The 20,577-nt window shown below is 31.9% G+C and overlaps 1 protein-coding gene across 1 annotated transcript; it reads left to right on the forward strand.

Moving 5' to 3' along the window:
- Positions 1-3,186: 3,186 nt before the first annotated feature.
- On the forward strand, positions 3,187-9,855 carry LOC128180818 (homeobox protein HMX3-B-like). The gene is made up of 2 exons (XM_052848968.1): positions 3,187-3,812; positions 7,984-9,855. The coding sequence occupies exons 1-2, from the start codon at positions 3,506-3,508 to the stop codon at positions 8,625-8,627; spliced, it is 951 nt and encodes a 316-aa protein (XP_052704928.1). The 5' UTR covers positions 3,187-3,505; the 3' UTR covers positions 8,628-9,855.
- The last annotated feature ends 10,722 nt before the right edge of the window (positions 9,856-20,577 follow it).

Consider the following 20,577-nt stretch of genomic DNA (forward strand, 5'->3'; position numbering starts at 1 on the left):
CAGAAAAATTGAAGTCGATAATCGGTAGAACTGAGCGAGAGTTTTAATCCCTAAACATACATTTTTATTACGTGTATAAACGGATGCGTTAATATTTAATATCTAAACGAGGTGTCCCGTACAACTTCATTACGACTAGATGGCTTAGAGAAAAATATGTTAATGATCGGTTTAACCGAGCGAGATTAAGCATTTAATTCAATGCTTAATTTTTGATGTCGTCGGTCCTGTAACACACCAAATGGTGCGGACAAATTAAATGCGGGCGTTAGCGCGGTATGATAATTTGTCTGCACCGCTTGGTGTGTTACAGGACCGACGACATCCATAAATAAGCATTCTATGCTTATATTTATATTCATACTGATATCTATTGTGTACTGTCGCTGTAAAAAAAAAGTCATTATATACGCTCTTAGTCAGGAATATGAAACATACATGGAACAGCCATATTAACATGTTATTTTAGTTCGCTTCCGCGACCAAATATATTTAGTGCCAGAAACTTTGTAGAAAAATCTTTTTATTTAGGAGAAGATATAATTTAATGATTATTATTCAAAAGTACTTATCAAATTGGTTATGTAATATTGAACGTTTCATTTAATCTATACTCAAAACACGTGAAGACGTTTATATTTGTGCACATGGCGCATGAATTATCAAAGTGTATTCATTACATGTGTATACACACTGTAAATGTGCGACATTTTAGAATGATACTTGAAGGTCAAAAATACTATCATAAAAGAAAGTTGTCGTCGAACTGGACCGTAATGATGATAGAAAATATATACATTAATAATAATTGATTTATGTAAAAAAAAAATTACCCTTTAATTCCCATTTGGAATATTCAATAGTCTGTTCACTTTTGTTTTGTTGTCTTTTGTTATTTTTTCAGAAACATTCTAACAGACACATAGTATAAGTTGTTGGGTTTTTTTTTAAAAGGCCAGGGATGCGGCACCCAATACGTTACTTTGTTAAATCTAAATAGTTTTAACATATATATTAATTTTCATGATAAATAGTTTACATTTTAAATTGCTTTACAGTACTAAATTCTAAAATAAGTGAGTGGATGGTTACCAAGACAACCCCCATCCCTTCCCCTTCCTCTCCGTTGCTACGGGTTGTTGAGAGAGAGAGAGAGAGAGAGAGAGAGAGAGAGAGAGAGAGAGAGAGAGAGAGAGAGAGAGAGAGAGAGAGAGAGAGAGAGAAAGAAAATAGAATTGACAATAAGAGCAGAAAAGGGTGCAATTTTTCAATTAAAATGAGTATAATAGTCACTACATAATAATAAATCGGTCAGTGTAAGTGGCAGTTTACAATAATACAATACGATGAGAATTGTACCATTTTAACAAGACCTTGGACTTTTGGTAGGAATAGGACGTCACTGCCAATCCTTACGTCAAAACAAGTTAAAAATGACACCGGTTTCAATTAAGCAAAATATGCACCGATTGCTTAGTCTTAGCTCGAAAGCCAGACAGATCTTGTTGGTTTCAAAGAGCCATGGCTGAGTAGCCAGCAATGAAATAGACGAGACCAAGTCGCATTACTGTTTGCCACAATTACGAAAAGTCCAAACTCTTGTTAAAATGGATCTAGGTATGAATTCGGCATTTATTGGCATTTATTCTTGTTCCATATCTTCAATGCTCAATTTTACATGTAAACATGTACATCTTTCTTATTTTGTTGTTTGGAAATGATCAAAATATCTTGCAATCGGAAGAAGAAGAAGAAAAAACAAAAGAAAAGCCGTAAGAAAACAAGATTATTGATATCAAATAACATATTTTCCCAACAATCTACATTTAAAGCTAACAACCCTCTAGACAGCTGTTTTGAATCCTGTTGTTTACATTTTATGGCGGAGGATAGTCCGTTTATACATGTATCCCTTTTTGTTGTTTTGGGGTTTTTCTTTTCCTTTTTTTCTTGATCTTGAAAAAATAATTGCCAAAACTAATATCAAAATAAGCATCAGTAAATGATATTAAAAATCATAAGGGACAAAATGAATAATAAATTTAAAAATCGATTCATTAAAAAAAAGGAAATAAAACAAGAAAAAAAAATAGATAAATCACAAAAAATGACAACTCATGCTTTGACTTTTGAATCATTTTTATTTCATTTTATTCACCAAAATGCATTAAAAGGGTGAGGAAAATATTTAATTTTCTGTGTAATTTCAGAAGCAACTAGAAGGCCGTTAAAAAAACTCCAACAAAACCATAAACGTTGTTTATTGCTCTTACTGTCCACTTCACTGCGGCCAATTATATTTCATATTCGCCATGGTCATTTACTTTTCACTAACCGCCTAATTACACTTTAGAGGGGGACGATCTTGATAAGGGTCCTATGAATCGAAAGGCTTTAAACTAATTTGTAATCAATTTAACGAATCAGTTGATATTTTCATCACGAATTTGTCAGAGTCGGCCTCCAACCACAGGGGCTTGGAGCCGTGTGGCCGTTAAAAGGTCCAGGACAAAGGCGCCTGGACTTAGAGGACAATAGAGCACGCGGCGCTGATAAACACTTCGCTAAAACACACCCTTGGGCTTCAGGGGGGTTTGGCGCAGATTTCCCTCACAGATATCGTATTTATAAATGTTGTAATTTTCTAAAACACATGAGCGAAAATAATCGTTTCGACGAATCCAGTTCTGATCGACCCGTTGCAGGGTGTCTTTAAATCTGTCTTTGTCTTACAAAAGAAGTTGAAGCGACTGTTTGTATCTAATTTTCGGCAGGTGGAAATCTAGAAGACTGCAGAGAGAGAAGGAACATTTCTACGTCTCGCTCCACAATCTTTAGAATTTATCGTTCCGCTGATATCTATCAAATACGTGATTATGTGGGAGGAGTTCCGAATGAATAGAATTTAAACGATACAAATCTAGTGTCGATAGGACTCCTTTGTAAAACTTTTATTTAGTGGCCCCTAATTTCGCATCCCCCTTCATCTTGCTTCATTAGGAAAAATGCATTTTCCATCCGCAATAAAGAATTCACGGTAAACTGCTACTAGCGGCAATGGAATATTTCGCCGACTTGGAAGTTATAATTATCGGATCAATTTTTGAACCAATGAAAGAGTGAGAGGGAAGCATTGCTGCTTTCTACCTAATGAGATGGGCGGAGCGCTATTGTTGAATCACTTTACATATAGTATTGAGTGAACAATAACAAGTCAACATTAAGGGTTTTATCATTTTGAAAAACAGATTGTCGTTTGCAATTCTTTGCGAGATACTGTTGTATTTTTTTTTCTCGCGGTATGAAGAGCAATTAGATAAGAAATTGATCTAATATTGCAGAAATTTGACAAATATCTTGTTTAGAAAGTGGAGAAAGGAATCGGTATTCACTAATAGTTGACAAACGGTTGAACTTTAAAAAAACCGAAACTTGTGTGAATAATCTAACGAAAAGAAAAACTTTTAATAACACAAAACAAACGAGGAAAAAGAAATCTTCAAAAATGGCTAGCGAGGACAGAAATTCCACCTCAGCCAATTCGTTACAGAATGGGAAATCCTTCTCAATCAGCAGCATTTTGGCTAAAGAAACAGAACAGAAAGAAATGACAGAAAGTAAAGATAGTGACCAGCCAGCAGTGGTCTCAAAGATTGGTTTCCCGTCCCTGGACGCCAGCAAGCTATTTTCCCTGAGACCGGAGGGTGCGTCCAGTTTTCCTGTGTCTCCCTTATCCTCACTGCCTGCATGGTACCAGTGGTACACCGCGGGACACCAGTTCCTTCAGCAGCTTCACCACGAGAAATTATCACGTAAGTAGGATTAGTTCGACCAAAGCTGATATAGGAAGCGAGAAAATCGCCCTTTAAAGTAATTTTAAAAAATATATAAAAAACAAAAAAGAAAAAAAAAATGAAAAAATAAAATAAAGGATAAGAATGAATTAAAAATGAATGAAGGAAAAGAATGAATAAAATATAACTGTTGATAAATAAATGAATATTTTTGCACATTCAAAAGAAATTCAAATGTATCGTTTTGCGTTTGATCTTCGCTCAGTATAAATCACCAATGGATAAGACATTGCCGCGGACAATGATTATTACTTGAAAATCTGGGTCTTGAGCTTTCCTTTGTATCATAGACCCAATATCAGAAATATAGAATGGTCTCAATTCAATCAGAATTCACACTGATGAAAATAACGTTATTTTAAATCTACTTATATTTCTTTAACAATTTTATCATATTAACTCTTAGTGCAAAGATTTCGTAATATCCAGGAATTTTTATTCTTTTTTATTTCCTTGTAGATCGTCGAAATGTATCTTCTATAAATAAAGGAAGAGAAAATAACATAGTTAAGATTACATCATTTTGTCACTTTAATCTCCACCAGGTGTGTGTTATAGAGAAAAGCGTTACTGGTCAACACAGCGAATCGTCGTAGTATTCATCATACAAATATTTAATTAACAACTCTTTTTTCAAATAACAAATAAAACCCAAAACCCAGAAACGCAAGGAACCAAAAAAAAAAAAAACAATAAATAAATAATAAAATTCAAAATCAAAAACTAAAAAATACGGTGACGGTGAACTACATTGGGTATCATATTAGAATAAAGTGGCAACCATATTCAGCTTGATGGCGTCGGTAAAAAGTAAGTGTTAGAAATCTAAAAACTATCATAAGATTGGCTGTCTAGAACTAACGATTATTTAAAAAAAAAACCTTTAATTTTGTTAAAAAACACGCCGTGTTTTGGCATGAAGTTTTCCCGGTCGGCAATCTTTGATGACGTAACTGTAGGAACACACTGGACCCCGGCGTGAAATTTGACTGGTGTCCCGCTTTGCAGACACACGCAATAATTATGGGTCTTGTTGATCAAAGTCTCTCTCTCTCTCTCTCTCTCTCTCTGATACAACTCAACTACACAAGAAATTACATATATATATTAGGGGACAATTTTCTAGGTATAACTTTTTAGGATTACATGTACTTTTCAGGTTTTATTTATCTTATTCACCACTTACATAAATACACAAATACATAAATAATTAATGCAGAGAAGAAGACCTGATTAAAATGAAAACAATGAACGATCAACGTCTATTGAATATATATGTTCTACATTTCTTGTAAATAAATAAATAAATTTAATTTCTTTACACAGGAAATTTTCTCAATAACTCTTTCAAATAATGTAACAGAAATACGGATAACATGGACTTGTTAGACACGACAGTCGCATTTATCGATTTGTATTTGCTATACATAAAGCTTAATTATATTTACGGAATATCAATTATTATTGTGCGGTAATTCACCAGCTACAATTAAGCAGAATCTAGATCTAGAACTTAAAAAAATATAATTTGTTTTTCACCTTTGTTTTTACATTATTATTATTTTATTTCTGTTGTTTTTTTTTAATCTGTTGTGATTATCATCGATACAAATGCCAAGTAAAAAATTAACAAACTGTTTTTCAATATATGTTATTTTTATATATTCATTGTTTGTATTTCTATTTAATAATCGTTATTTATGAGAATAAGAAATGCAGCATGGCACACAAAACAGTCTACACAAACCTGAAATAGTTTTCTTCTCTTGTTCGATTCCTAAAAAAAGTACGTTTTGAACAAAGGGAATAATTTTTTCCAAAAAAAAAAAGTCTTGATCATCCCAGATCGTTAGCATCTACAGCCACTTAAGGAGGGTGGGTGATCAACAAAATAATCATCAACTCTTCCTTTAAATCTTTCTATCGATAAACTATTATTTAGTAAAGAAACGTTCCCTAAGATATTATAGCATTAAAATTCTAATATTTCCCTCTATCTCTGTACAGAAGTCTTCGTCTCAAAGATTATAGTCTAAAATGGCTGCCCTTCAAAGTTCAATTTATTTGTCTCAGAGCATCTTAAATGTTAATTAAGGTACAGCAATTACACAAATACAACTAGTTTAATAAAACCACAGGATTGGTTCAAACATTGAAGACCCGACCATATCAAGTATCTGTCTTAAAAATTTAGGATTTTTAAGGCTTTTTAGTAGATGCTACCTAACAACTTTTTAAAAATTCTACCAAAACATCACATTCTAAAATATAATTATATTACTCGGAGGTCGAACGGGCTTGTCAAGTGTTTCTCTCGTAGTATCGTCGCATATTAATAAACAATATACAAAACATCACGATATTAAAATAGTCTTTATGACAACCGTATATGGACTGGTTTTTGCATTGAATTAAGAACATGCAAAGTTATTGCATTGAGTCATCAGTGAGAAAACAAGAGCAAGTTAATAGTATTTATTAAACTTATCTAAGAGGAAAAAAACCATTTAACAGGCATATCTTTATTTTATTTTCTTAAAAGACTCAAAGGCCATCGAAGGCAATCATTGTGTGTGTGTGTATATATATATATATATATATATATATATATATATATATATATATATATATATATATATATATATATATATATATATATATATATATATATATATTAACGTTATCAAGCTCTTACCACGAAGGAATAATTTACTTGAATAATTCATGCGCATACATGTATTGAATTTTAATTGTAGGAATCGAAATTCGCGACTATGAATACAATAATTTTAACTTATAAAACTCATTTCTAATACTTTTATGAATATAATCCAATTTAAGCTATAACGGAATAATACATTTTACTTATTCTTAGCATATTATCAGTATTTAAACCAAATAAATTTATTTTCAATAAAGATATTATTTGTTTGTTTTTAGCTGAAATGTTGCGAAAAACCCAAAATTCAATTAATTTAAGTTAGACATACAGAAGTTATTTATTGACACATCTCCAATCTCCACCCCCCCCCCCCCCCAAAAAAAATAAATTTAAAAACCCAAACACCCCCACCCCCAACCAAAAAAACCCAACACAACCCTATAAACGTGTGATACATGTAGCGTGTACAGACACAAAGAAATCAATTAAAGAAAAAATTCTTCTTCCTTTTCTTCTTCGTGTTAGTTTTATTGTGTAAAGATATCATTTTGATCTACTTGTGTAATAGATCAAATATCGACCACCTTTGGTTAACGCCATTCTTGCAAACATTCAATGCGCTGGAAAGATGATTTTATTGATTCTTATGATATACATGTAGCACTGGCATCATAATAAAAACATTTATAATGAAACAATTTGTAGAAACTCTTAAAGAACAAAAGCCCTATGAGGGCTCTTGAGTCTCTCGATCGAGGGAAAGAAAAAAAATACTAATGATAGTAAAGAGTCTATTAAATTCAGATCAGCAATTCGTTTGTTAAGAGCTTCGTAGAAGAGCATACGAAGGGAAGCCTAAATGGCATAAAATTGACAACCTTTTAACAACTCATTTCACGCTAGCTTTGTGTTTGTTGAGCTGATAATGTCCGCCATAGTAACACAGAGGTTTAGTTCAGCGTTTCGGTCGAGGGATTGGCAACCAGTGCATTGATTTCTTCAGGGGGCATGTCAAATTAGAATAAAAAAAAGGAAATTGAACGACAATTGGAAGGATACAGACCTCGAACAAGTTTACTAATTGTTTTTGCTGGCTCTTTTCCTTTTCTTCCTCAGATGATGATACGATGTTGTAATTAATATTCCGTTATAGTAAAACGCTTCCCATGATAGTAACCTGACTCTTAATTATCTCGATATGATAAAAGTCAATAATCTTTATCCCCCCCCCCCCCCATTTGTCTTTACCTGAGAATTAATGTAAGAGGGATTCTTAATGATCTTTAAATATTCTTTTATTCTTCGAAATTAGTAAGATTGTTTGCTACACCTTGAAATCCATTCAATTATTATTTGATACCTTACAATATTACATGTGCATGTAAGTTCGACTTGGAGTATTAGTGCATCAACAGAAATCATTATGTTAAGAGTCTCATAATTATTACTTATTTTTATATTTTTCAGAAACTAACAGTCTTGTCAACAAGCTACATTTGCAGCCAAAAGATTTGTCACCAATATTCAGGAACTCGCTCGCTAACTGTCACAATTCAGAGTCTGCCAGTAAAGATTCGAACGAGACATGTATTTCTCCCCGGTCGAGGTCTTCTTCGCCGGAAGCCGAGCTTTCTGACTCGAAATCAGACGACGAAAACACAAATGCTATTTCAATCGAATCGAACTTGAGTGACAGCCAAGACGAGGACCGGAAAAATAGAAGAAAGAAAAAGACCAGAACAGTTTTTTCCCGAAGTCAAGTATTTCAGTTGGAGAGCACATTCGACATGAAACGTTACCTGTCGAGTTCAGAGAGAGCTGGTCTTGCGGCATCATTGCAGCTCACAGAGACCCAGGTTAAAATTTGGTTTCAAAACAGGCGGAACAAGTGGAAAAGACAGTTGGCCGCAGAGTTAGAAGCAGCGAATATGTCGCAGATCGCAGCGGGGCATCGGTTGGTCAGAGTCCCTATTCTTTACCACGACACCCCTGGTCATAACAACTCACAGGAAGTCAACACGTCTCTCGCGCATGCGAACTACAGAGACCCACTCTACCTGGCTTCCGCCGGATATTCATCGTTATCACAGGTTAGATCTGCAATCGTTTGAGAGACATATCGGACCTCACCCTTTTTGAAATCTTTTCGCGCGAGAGCTCGAAGCTGTCGTGGCATCAAAGTGGCCATGTTGTAATTAATTTAATAGTGCTTGAAGTCAGCAACTCTCAGTTTAGTAGAGTTGTTTGGTTAATAATATACAAAATATCATTACCTGTATTGTGAAATTCTTTGATAACAGCTACAACGAAATGTGATAGCTGTTTTATTGACTGATGCGCCAAAACAATAAAGGTACTATGTCAGCCACTTGACGTACAAGCGAGGGACACAAAAATGTGAAGTTATGACGAAGAGGCAGACAATCCTAATTTGGTGTAATGTAACACTCCCTGTTCTGTTATTAACATTGATCCTTGCATGTTGTTTTATGTTGATTCTTATTGCTTCCGTTGTATCATATTGTTTCATTGGTGCTCTGCTATATCCCTTACCAATACTCAATGTACAATTTTCTTTCGTCTATTTTATAAACTTTTTAATCGTTCAGATATATTGATACTCAGCTGTTACTCAAATACAGGAATCGTTTTTGCGATATAGGAGAAATATAAACTGTATATGTATATATTTGATATTACTCAGTACGCTTGCTAGTTATTAAAACTTACATTGTAGATTACATTGGTACACATTTATGGAATACTGTGCATTTCTAAAATTAATGATGATAATTCTTTTTAAAATTTTGGCCTGAACCGTGCAGTAAATTGAAATAAATATTTTTGCAGAGTATTTATAAATATATAAATATAGATAATATTCGATCTCAAAAATATTTCATTAGGATTTTATTACCTACTTTTTAATTTATTTTAACCCCTATATTTATCTTTACGTTTTTGTCTTTTAAGTGTCTAAAATTTACTTTTTATTAAAGGTTTTACAACTATTACAACATTATGTTAACAACTAACTTTTCATATTCTAAAAAATGGAGAGAAAAAATAATGTAACAACAGAGCAAAATTTACCGCGTTCGTCATTGGTCATCCAATTGAATTCATTGTCGAATGAAAACTATCCAGAAAATTGTTACCTGCAAGAAACCTGATATTCCCGCGAAGACAAAATGTTCAGTTCTTGATACAATTTCATCGATTGGGTTATTTGTTTTGCCAATAGCATCTTGACACGCCATGGCTTGTGCAATGCTCTTCTAGTCTTTTTGTGTTGTTACTGTTGATTTTATTTTAAGAAATAAAATATCATATCAAATATTCTGTTTCGTCGTCTTTTTTCCTTTTTACAGACTGAAACGTCAAAGAGCTCCTTAATAAATATATCTTTTGCAAATTTCCTCTCAGATGGAGAACCCTGGGCTTAAATTCATTAACACGGGTTCTTACGCTTATTTTCACTATTCAGACAATTGATAGTTGCGTTTAAGGAATGGATTGTGTAGGGTATAATTGTCTCGCATTGCTCTAAAATAGCTTCATATAGGTGATCAGGAAAAGAAATATGAGCTATAATTTTTAATTATTTTTAAATTTGGAATTAATTTTGGCTTTTTTTTTTTCAAAGTTTACCTCTTCTCGGTCATTTATGAATTTTAAAGGATGAAACACAAAGAGATACTGAAAACAAAGGTAATTCATGTAATTTAAGATCAGTTGATTAATTAAACAGTACATGTTGTGATAGGTCATGCGTCACCGCCCAGATGTAGAGAACAGATACGAAGGTTGTGTGCATGTGTATATAAAAAGCGCTTAAACCCATAAACTGCGGCTAAGAATTCTGTCATGATTTCTCCGTCTTAGACAATAGAAAACGCCACATTAACACTGATTACGTACGATGGAGCAAAGAAATACCATAAAGATATGTAAATAACCATCGTTTATATAAAATTGCATTCGATTACATTATAGATATTTCCCATCCAAGTTAAGCAAACAGTCATGAAAATGTGTTAAAAACGGCAACACGCCAATTTAATCAATGAATTTATTTTAGCTTACCGTGGATCGCCAGTAATAAAAATAAAAATATTAGCGATAAAGTGAACGAGTGCATTGTGGCAGTTTTATTCCAAGTAAAAATATGTCTGTTTTTAAAAATACTTTAATTGTGATTTCTTGCGCTTTTGAAATATAACAAATAAGAAACAATTTGCAATGAAACCAAAAAAATTTAAAATAAACAAAATACCAAAAAAATATAAAAGATATCAAATAAACAAAGTAATCAAATAACAAAGATAACAGGAGTTTGATTGACAGAATGTGTATAAAAAATTCAAAATATTTGATAAACAACACATATTGTTTCGACCGACCGAAAAGGCGGAGTTTTATCTTGTCAGCTACGTATACCCAAGGTACCCAAAAGTCCGGGATCACGGATGGAACTGAGGCGAAAGAATAGCACCATTCAATTAGTTACCCGTATGTTGGAATACTTAGGAAGGTAGCATGTTTATGTTACTTTTTTTTTGGTTGTCAGTTTACATCAAAGCATTTGGTCAATGCCCCGTACCTGACCCACAAAGAAAATTAGTTGAGCTCTAGATTTTAGCCATATATTGGAACGTGTGCCTAACCCTTTTTTCCATTAAACAATAAATTATGTTCAAATCAAAAGCCGAATAGTGGAAAAAGTGTGAAGCAAAGATTTTTTCTCAGCATTTCTGAAAAATATTTGACCAAACAGTTGTTCCATTTGTTTCCATTTGTCTTACATATAAAGCAAACCAAATTTTGTATAAAACAGCAATATTGATGTAATTTTGCTTCTATTACATTTTTCTTCAAAAATATAACATATTTGTTATTGAAGTAGTAAATGACTTTAAGTTAACATGTACCCCTTACACAAATATTTCCTACAAAAAAAATACGGTATTGATAATTCTTAATATTTTCTAACCGAAAAGGAGTAACCATATTAAAAATTGTACTTTTTGTATCGTTCTGAGTGCGGGACTATCATAACTAATATTTGGCATAATCTAAAACAAAGAACGCCTTCAGATTTCTGAATCAGCAAACGAGGAAAATACATGTTTTACTAGATGCCACACAATTTCCCGTCAAAGTTAGTAAATCAACAGAATATATTCGACAGATTTTATCAGGCCTGCAATCTTTTTACCCTTAAATGGCGTTGAATTTAAAGAAGAAGCAGCTAACAAATGTCTTTTGCTATACGATTCTGTCAGAGGCAGAGGGTAAAACCCATATTCCATGATAAAGATAAATGATATGCCTTGCTTTGTTAAAGCTTATGATACACATACTTAAAGGGACAGACATCATTCCAATCAATTTCAAAATCTGAGGAATTACCATCTGTTACATTCAGAAAAATATCAAAGACAATGCAGCAAAGAAGATTTGGATAAGGTTTATATATAAACAGAAAATTACTGTATATGACACGACACAGGGCACGTGGATTGCGTTACGGAGTGTTGCGCAATGGATGTTAGAGAATAAAGTAGATTTCTATTATTTTCACGTCGTTTAGCCAGATTAAATTTGATACTAAACCAAGTTAACGTAAGGTGATTCGAACCTTGAACTATCTTACAAATGTGATCTAGCAATATGTTGGAGGATGAGGTAAGAAGATGATTCGGGTAATTCTTATATTTTAGTCTGATAAAATTTTAAAATATTTTCATCGAGGATTCGCGGAACGAATGCTCCAAAACTTGTTATAAGCAGTTTGAAACATTAATGAACAATCTTCCTCCGTTATTTTCATCACTTTCGAGGGTCTGATATTATTAATCTTGAATGATATTGATTTTTCAACCATTGACTGATCATTCAAAATCCCCAAACAAACCCCAGAAATGATTAATCAACTTAAAATGATATAAAGTACATCACTCACAAAATTCTATCTACAGCCACTAGCAAGTTCTGCTTAAGCTTAACTTATTAGCCATAATTTCTTTCTCTCTCCAAGTGATTAAAAGCACTTTGATGCTACTCTGACATTTTGGCGGATGGAGGGAGTCTTTAATGGATGTTCAGTAATAAAGGAATGCCTTTATTCCCGATGGAGTTTAAGTCAAAGAACCACTGCTAAAGAAAACGAGTTTACGTATCACATAATTCACTTTCTAATTCTCGACAATGTTATCGTCGCTTTAAAAGAGGAAAAGTATTAAGCTATCGTAATTGTAAAGGTATTAAATCTGATGAATAGAATATCCTCTAATTAGCTCTTTCGATAATGGCCGATCACACGGGAGAACATTGTTCCTTTTACAGCAGTTCAGATTTTAGCGTCCGCAATTTAATCAGCTTCGGAGCCGGGCCAGCGATGTAACGTACTACGTTTTGCTTTTTTCCTCGTATCCCCTCAAAAAAATGAGGGCGTATTGTCCGAGTGTCGGGTCAGAGATGTGTTCGAGACATGACCTTTATAAAAAGTCTCGTAAATTTGACGAAAAGTGACTCTAAGTGATCTCAAATTCACAATTATAGATCGCGACTCCTTCATGCAGAGGCCTCAAATTTCTATTAAGGAGTTCATCTTAACAATAGGATTCAATTGTAGTGATGTCCGATTGAATCATTTACACATGAACAAATTCGGAAGTCGTATGTTCGATCACGTGATTTTAGGCGACCCGTACCTCGTTCGCTTGTCAGAAATTATTAAAAGCAAAAACCGCATTGAACATACACCTCAGAAATTTACAGAGAGTACTGAATTAACAGGTGTTTCGTGGTTTAGAATTTGCGTGTTGGTCTTCCATTTGTGTTTGTATCAATGTCCACGGCACAAATAAGAGCAAAATTAATTAATTTTCCAATTATCCGGATAACCAGACATCCAGATTCCTTTGTCAATAACATCTTTGTCTCGTTTGTTTACTTTCAGAAAATCAAAGGATATCAAATTCAACCCAGACCCAACTCTTGCAATTTTCAGCAATCTGTTAAATTTCATTAATTTTATTTTACTGTATTTGATGACACATATATATAAGCTCAATACATGCATTGTGTTTTTCTTTATTTCACTTTAATTTTTAAAATTTTATACTCAAGAGAGAAAAGATGGAACATTTTATAAAAAGCTACATGTGTTTCTTCAATCTGTTTTGATTCATAGAAACGCACATATTTTATAATCAAGAAGTATGAACAAATTGTGAAGAGTTTTACTTGTGTCTCTGCGAGAAACGAATAAGATTTTAAAGATGTATACTACTAGAAATTTAAAGGTTTTTTGTTACATTTAACAAACAAATCGCTGTGATATCACAAAGTCCAGAACATCAGGGATGTTATGATGACCGACCATTACGTCATAACTCTTTCATCGACACCATAACCTTACGCGTCTAAAGTGCTTACGTTAATACCCAATAATTAAACATGATACAATTTATATCTATCTGTTTACTCATAGATTGGCAAAATGAGAAATTGGTAATGAGAGAGAGAGAATATATGAATATACACAAATTATCATCACACGAAATTTCTCAAATATTTATCTATTTTTTGGAGCCAGTTTTGTTTGTCCTAATTTGTAACGGCACATGGAGAATTGTCATTTTTGTTAAATCTAATGATGATGTGACTGCTATCGATTCTTGTTGGTTTTGATTTTGTTTTGTGCGATCAAGAAAAGAACTTCACATTACGCGAATGAAGACAATTTGCTTGCTAGAAATATGTGGAGAAAATAAAATGAGAAGGGACGCCTATTCAAATACGTTCGAATGCAACATATTTGAAATCGTCCTCTTACTATCATTTAAATACATCACATTCAAGGAGAAATATTTTCATTTTATTACCCAAGAATCTGATATAAAATTTTACCACATTTGATAAAAACCTCTTTCTACACAAAAACAACACAGTTATTTAAAATTTAACTAGACTCTTGTTGCTTTAGGAACAAAATATTCCTCCGTTCTTCATGTAGTAATCTGTAAATAGAATTGCATTTCTATTGTAAAAAGAAAATGGATAAAATATATACTGTGAAGGAATTTCAAGTAATTTTTTATATATAAAAAAACATAATAAAACGACGAAAAAGTCCTTTTGAGTACCTCCTGTGACGACCGGAAGTAACGCCGTAAAAAAGGACCTGGTAAACATATCTTCATACATTGTTCTGTCTTTCCTCAAAGATTGGTTGGTTAAGTTTTTGTAATTTTGAGATCTCGTTGAGAAAAGTTTTTTGTTTCGAGACCGGAAACGGACAAACATAAGTCATCAAAAAATTAAAATTAAGTGTTTTTTAGTAAACTTACCTAAAGTACGTTACTGTTCATCAGATTGAATGAAATATTCAAAGGAAAAGTCTTAACTAATACTAAAACTTTCATTTGCTTCAAGCCTTCCGCAGAGAACCGGAAGAAAAAATGAAACCCGTTAAACAAATCATCTATCAAACATCTATTATCCATATAAGATTCGTGTTTTGATCTTTTACAGTTTTTGCGATCTTGCGTGTACAAAGATTGTATAAAAGAAAGCTATCTGAGATATTTGAGATGTCTCACCGGAAGTAAAATTTCTTTTTTTATTTCACCATGTGGAGATGACTTAGCGTATTTTAATTACTAAAGTATAAATTCAATTCTAATATGCAATTTAAAATAAAATCAAATTTTGAAGTTATTCCTGTGACGATCAGAAGTTACGCCGAATAAAACAAAATAGTGTAAACACATTTTCATACATAGGTCTATTATCCCACAGAGTTTTGTTGTTCAAGCCTTTGCCATTTTTGAGATTTTGTGGAGACATGGTTTTTTGTCTCGAGACAGGAAACGGACGAACGTAAGTGTTCGTTTAAAATAAAAGTGTTTCTTGAACATTTGCCTACTTCACAATAGACAGCCTTACTAAAACTATCAAAGAAAAACAGTAAAACTCATTAACAACTTGATTTGTATGAACCCTTCCGGTGTGGAAGTGATAGTCGACAAAATGAAACCTGTTAAACACATCTTCAATCAAATGTCTATCGTCTACGTATGTTCCGCATTTTGATCACTTACAGTGTCTGAGATACCGCGGGTACAAAAATTGTTTAAAAAAAACTACCTAAGATAATTGCGATATCTCACCGGAAGTAGATTTTTTTTGGTTTATTCAACATCGCATGGATAACATATGTAAGGATTTATTTAAGGATTACGTTTACTCAGGGTTTGAGATTTCAAAAAATATGTTTACAAAGTTCAATATCTGAAGTCCAAAGTTGTTTTAAAAACACAAAATAACAACGTTATTAACACATATCGATATTGATATCCATGATTTGTTTATTTGAGGAAAATATACTCCGACAAAGGTAGATTAATATTAAAACATAGGAAATTCGGACTAATTTTTTAATTTTTCTTTTGTAATTGCAAAAGTTAAGTTTCTATATGTTTTTTCATATCATTTTACATATTTTATGGTTGTATTTACTCGTCTATAAATTTATATCACTGGCTAGCACGCGATTGGAAAAATCTTGAAAATACATAAAATCGATTCAAGATATAATATCTCAAAATTTTGATCATTGACCTTATATAATGTTAATGTCAACATAATACAGACAACAAAAACAGTTTTAGGCGATCAATGGTTTGGAGCTCCTATTAGTCAGTTTTTTTGTAAGACTTGATCAAAAATGGGTGCAATTTTGGAAATGGATTGAGGAAATTCGGACTAAATTAAACTTAAAACATGTGCTTAAAACGATTCAGTCAATTATAAAATTAGTAAAGCTATTCGTATTTTATCATTTCCCAACCTACAAATTGTTTTATTATTTCTAATAATTACAAAATAAAGAAAACCTTGAAAATGGTGGACAATTTTGACAAATTTTGACAATTTTTTCAAACAACATTAAGAGGTCACTAGCAGAAAAAGTGGGTCATTGACCTAGTTATTTGAAAGTGAAAAATAGCACCACAATAGTGGGGCTACAATGTGCAATAAGTAGTTTTTCGTTCCTATTAGTGGATTTGTTTCGCCCCTGAGTAAACGTAATCCTTAACATTGCATGGGTGACATATGTAAGGATTTATAATTTATAATTATTAATTCTAAGGAATATAAATTTATCGCGTAAAAAAGAAGTTACGACGAACATAAAACAAAACAAAAATAGTTTAAACACATCTACAGATATACATGTATGTCTATAATTCCAAAATTAAAAAAAACCAACAAAAACATTTCGAGGTATTATCATTTTCCACCCCTCCTTAGAATATCAGGAAAATCTACTCAGTCATCTCTGAGAAATTCTGCCTACAAAAAGGGGGGGGGGGGGGAATAATAAGAAAGAAAGAAAAAAAGAAATTGAAAGAAAAAACCCTACAATCACTATAAGGTCTTACGTTGGAAACGGAAGACCTTAGTTATGGTAAAATATTGAACAATTTAAAATTTTCAAAACGATTGTTATTATTATATTAACTTTGGTGTACCTTTTAAAACAAATATAAATATTACTTAGTTTCCAATACAACCTTAAATACACTTGACGAAAACGCATATTCTTTCACATATAATACAACCACCCAAAAATTTAGAAGTTATATGTAGTTTTAAAAATATCATAATAATTTAATTCTGATTGTAACGCCTCATTTGATTGGCTAAACAAATTCATATATTCACAATAAGATGCGCGTGTGAAACGTATTAATCCGCTTGACGTTACGTTTAAATTTTGTACAAATTAACATATCTTAACTAATTAATGGGCCTTATTATCTAATTCAAATATTAGAAAATTAAATCATAAGGAATAAATTTAATGTCTACCTATGTTATATGAGTACAACATAACTTGGAACAGTTTACGCTTTTTTATAAACCGCTTCGCGGTTAAGTAACTTAATATTCGTAAAACTCTCTTGATTAATACATGCATACATATTTTCTTACAAATGTTATTAGAATAGGAAATAAAATTAATAATTAATTACAGACATTTTGACCAAATTGTTCCAAACAAATATCAAAAGTGTATTTCAAGATTCAGGTTGTCTTCGCATCAATTGTCAATAGAAACAGGTCGATTTTATAATATTGAAAGACACAATAGAATTTTTTTGATGTTCAAATTCTTTGAAGACGAATTTCATTTTATTTTAATATGTCCCATTATATACTAAGGCTATCGCAAAAAATACATTAAGCCTTATTACTAGAAAAAAACCCCTTCAATGTGTACACTTTTGCAGCTTTTTAATGTTGAAAATGTGAAAGAACTATGTAATTTGGGTAAATTTTTGGACTATATATGATAAGGGCCTAAAATGGCCCCCTAAAATGAACATCATCATTTTACAATCATTCTTTCTTTTCTTAGTACAGATATGTATGTGATGTGTTTACATAATATTCATTTTGGTTCAAGTGCCCAAAATTTAGAAATATGACATTGTAAAGACAACCTTTTCCCCCCATTTTGCATTTTTAGCGTAAAACAGCTTGTTTTCAAGCAGTTTTTCCTTCCGAAAACATAGTGCGCATTCTTGAACAAATAAAATATTTTAATCAGAGATGTATCTAGCCAAGACTGATAAGTGACAAAAATATTTTCCTTGTTCAAGCATGCGCTCTATATTTCCCATTCGTTAATAGATAAGAAAAATGTCAATTTTTGGCTGATTATGATTGAATTATAGAAATGGCGTCACTTCTGACGTCATATACTGCCAGTGAGTGCTAATAAATCAAATAAATTGATAAAAAATATATTTTATATCAACTCTTCTAAAAAAAATTAGTAAACATTTTATTGTACCCGAAACACTTAAAAAATGGCGAAGTATGGGGGCCAAATTGAACTCTTATCATATATAGTTCTTTATTTAATTTTATTTGAAAATAAGACAGGATTTACTTAATGCAAATTAGATGATATCATATGTACATTTCTGCAATATTCTCCTGTTAACCTACTTTACGTGTATATTGTTTATATTTATTGTACTGATAAGATGTACAGCTTAAAGTTAATAAAGAACTGAACTGAACTGAGTGATTAATCATTGAATTATTAAATCATATCATTGGCCTTTATTGATATAAAATTTTCTGATTTTCTGCATAATTAGAGGATGGACTTCAACCATTAATTGTTTAAAAGCAAAGGAACAAATCTACAGTTTTACAAAGATATCTAGCCCAATGCAAGTTCATCTTATTTTTTTAAAAATTGGTTTGTTGCGCCTCCTTTTATTCAAAATAATCATATGATGTTATTCATTTTTTATCTCAAATATCATTAAATGAGATATCAAGAATGAACTGATTATTACAGAAAAAACAATGTTGAAAACTCAAACTATCTTTTTTTTATTCATTTCTTTCTCTTGACATTAGATTTACACTACACTGTATATAGATTGGACCCAAAGTACTCAAAATAGGAGTCAATAACTATAACTAACATGTAATAGCACTATGACAATTGTATACATTGTACATATTATCATTAGGAGATTAAATTAAATTCAATTTATTTTCTCAAACCATTAACATTCAGTGGTACATAAACATATATGCGTTAAATACTAATGTCAAGAGGAGAGGAAAAATTAAGTAAGTTGTAAGAACTTGTTTTCAATCCTCTTGGGTAATTTACACAATAAAATACATGTATATTCAAACCATAGGAGCTGCGTATGGAGGCAAATGACCGTGTTTCCTATCAGCATGTACCTATTGGATTTAACACATCAGTAAAAGAACTGAAAATCAAAGCTGAAGCCGATTGAATAATCTATTTAAACTCTTTATAGCTACATGTAATGAAAAATAGAAATACCTGTAAACAGAGGTGTAGTAACCTCTACTGATATAATATCTTTTATATTAATGAGATTATTTTTTCACTAACAAAACAAAAACGCAAAATAAGTACATGTGTATCGTTGACTATTAATCGTTATGATTAATATTGTAATATGTCTAGTGGATGGTCAGGTCATGCATTTTTCCGTGTGCGACTTTATTTTTCCTTCTTATAGCTCAGATGAGTATAAGATACTAGTAGAATATTTAATTTTTGCTAAAATAAGCGTTGACCAATAATGATACATCTTTAAATTGCATTACCTCTAGTTAATGGTTTTGTCTAATGGGTGCCTGCATCTATAAATGATACAAATATATGTGAAGAAGTAGATGCAAAAATGCAAATTTCAAAGTGTGCTATTTCATACATACGTATAATTGTACATGTATCTTAATGGTCGAGGTTTAACAACTTATGCAATAAAATTCTATGACTAAAGGTCAACGATGTACTTATTTCGCGTTTTTCTCATCTATCATTAGTGGATCTGAATTTTGACCGTTTTATGATATGATTCAAAATTGTATCATTCATGGAGAGCTAGTTAGTTTGTTAATGATAAAACCATATCATTAAATGTAGGGATTCTGATCACTAATGCAACTTTACATTTTCAGTGGTTACTGTATAATTAGAGGTTTCAAACGCGGATAATTACCCGATTTGAATAACTTTCCTCCTTTTTTGTATTTATGAATCTAGGACTAAATTTAGATCCAAATTTTTAAGATATAATAGTGCAAATATTTAAACTATTAACAGTCTGCTTCAGACAGGAAATTTTCTTCCAAGTAAAAGACCCCCACGTAATTTTTTTTAATAAATGTACACTTTGCTTATTATCGACGGCTCAATATTTCAATGTTTCAATTGCTTAATAAAGCAATTAGCACTTTACTTTGACGTTCTTACCATCCAATTCAATAAAATTCTAGCTTTGGGTGCATGTAATTGATGCTTTATTATAACTTATGTATGTCAATTAAACATGTTTGAAAGCAATTTAGATTGTCTGACTAACTGATGAAGATGATGGGTGTCTACCTAAATGTCTTCCTAGATTCCTGTTTGTCGACCCTTTCGGAAAAAACTGTTATTTGGAAAGCTAGAGACATCATCTCTAAGTATCCCTA

Source organism: Crassostrea angulata, chromosome 4 (genome assembly GCF_025612915.1).
Source record: "Crassostrea angulata isolate pt1a10 chromosome 4, ASM2561291v2, whole genome shotgun sequence".
Lineage (NCBI taxonomy): Eukaryota > Metazoa > Mollusca > Bivalvia > Ostreida > Ostreidae > Magallana > Magallana angulata.

What these genes read in the sequence shown, in the direction of transcription:
- LOC128180818 (XM_052848968.1), top strand. Translation starts at nt 3,506, where the DNA reads ATGGCTAGCGAGGACAGAAATTCCACCTCAGCCAATTCGTTACAGAAT. An exon ending in TCACCACGAGAAATTATCAC is followed by an intron (nt 3,813 to 7,983) that starts GTAAGTAGGATT and finishes TATATTTTTCAG; the next exon opens with AAACTAACAGTCTTGTCAAC.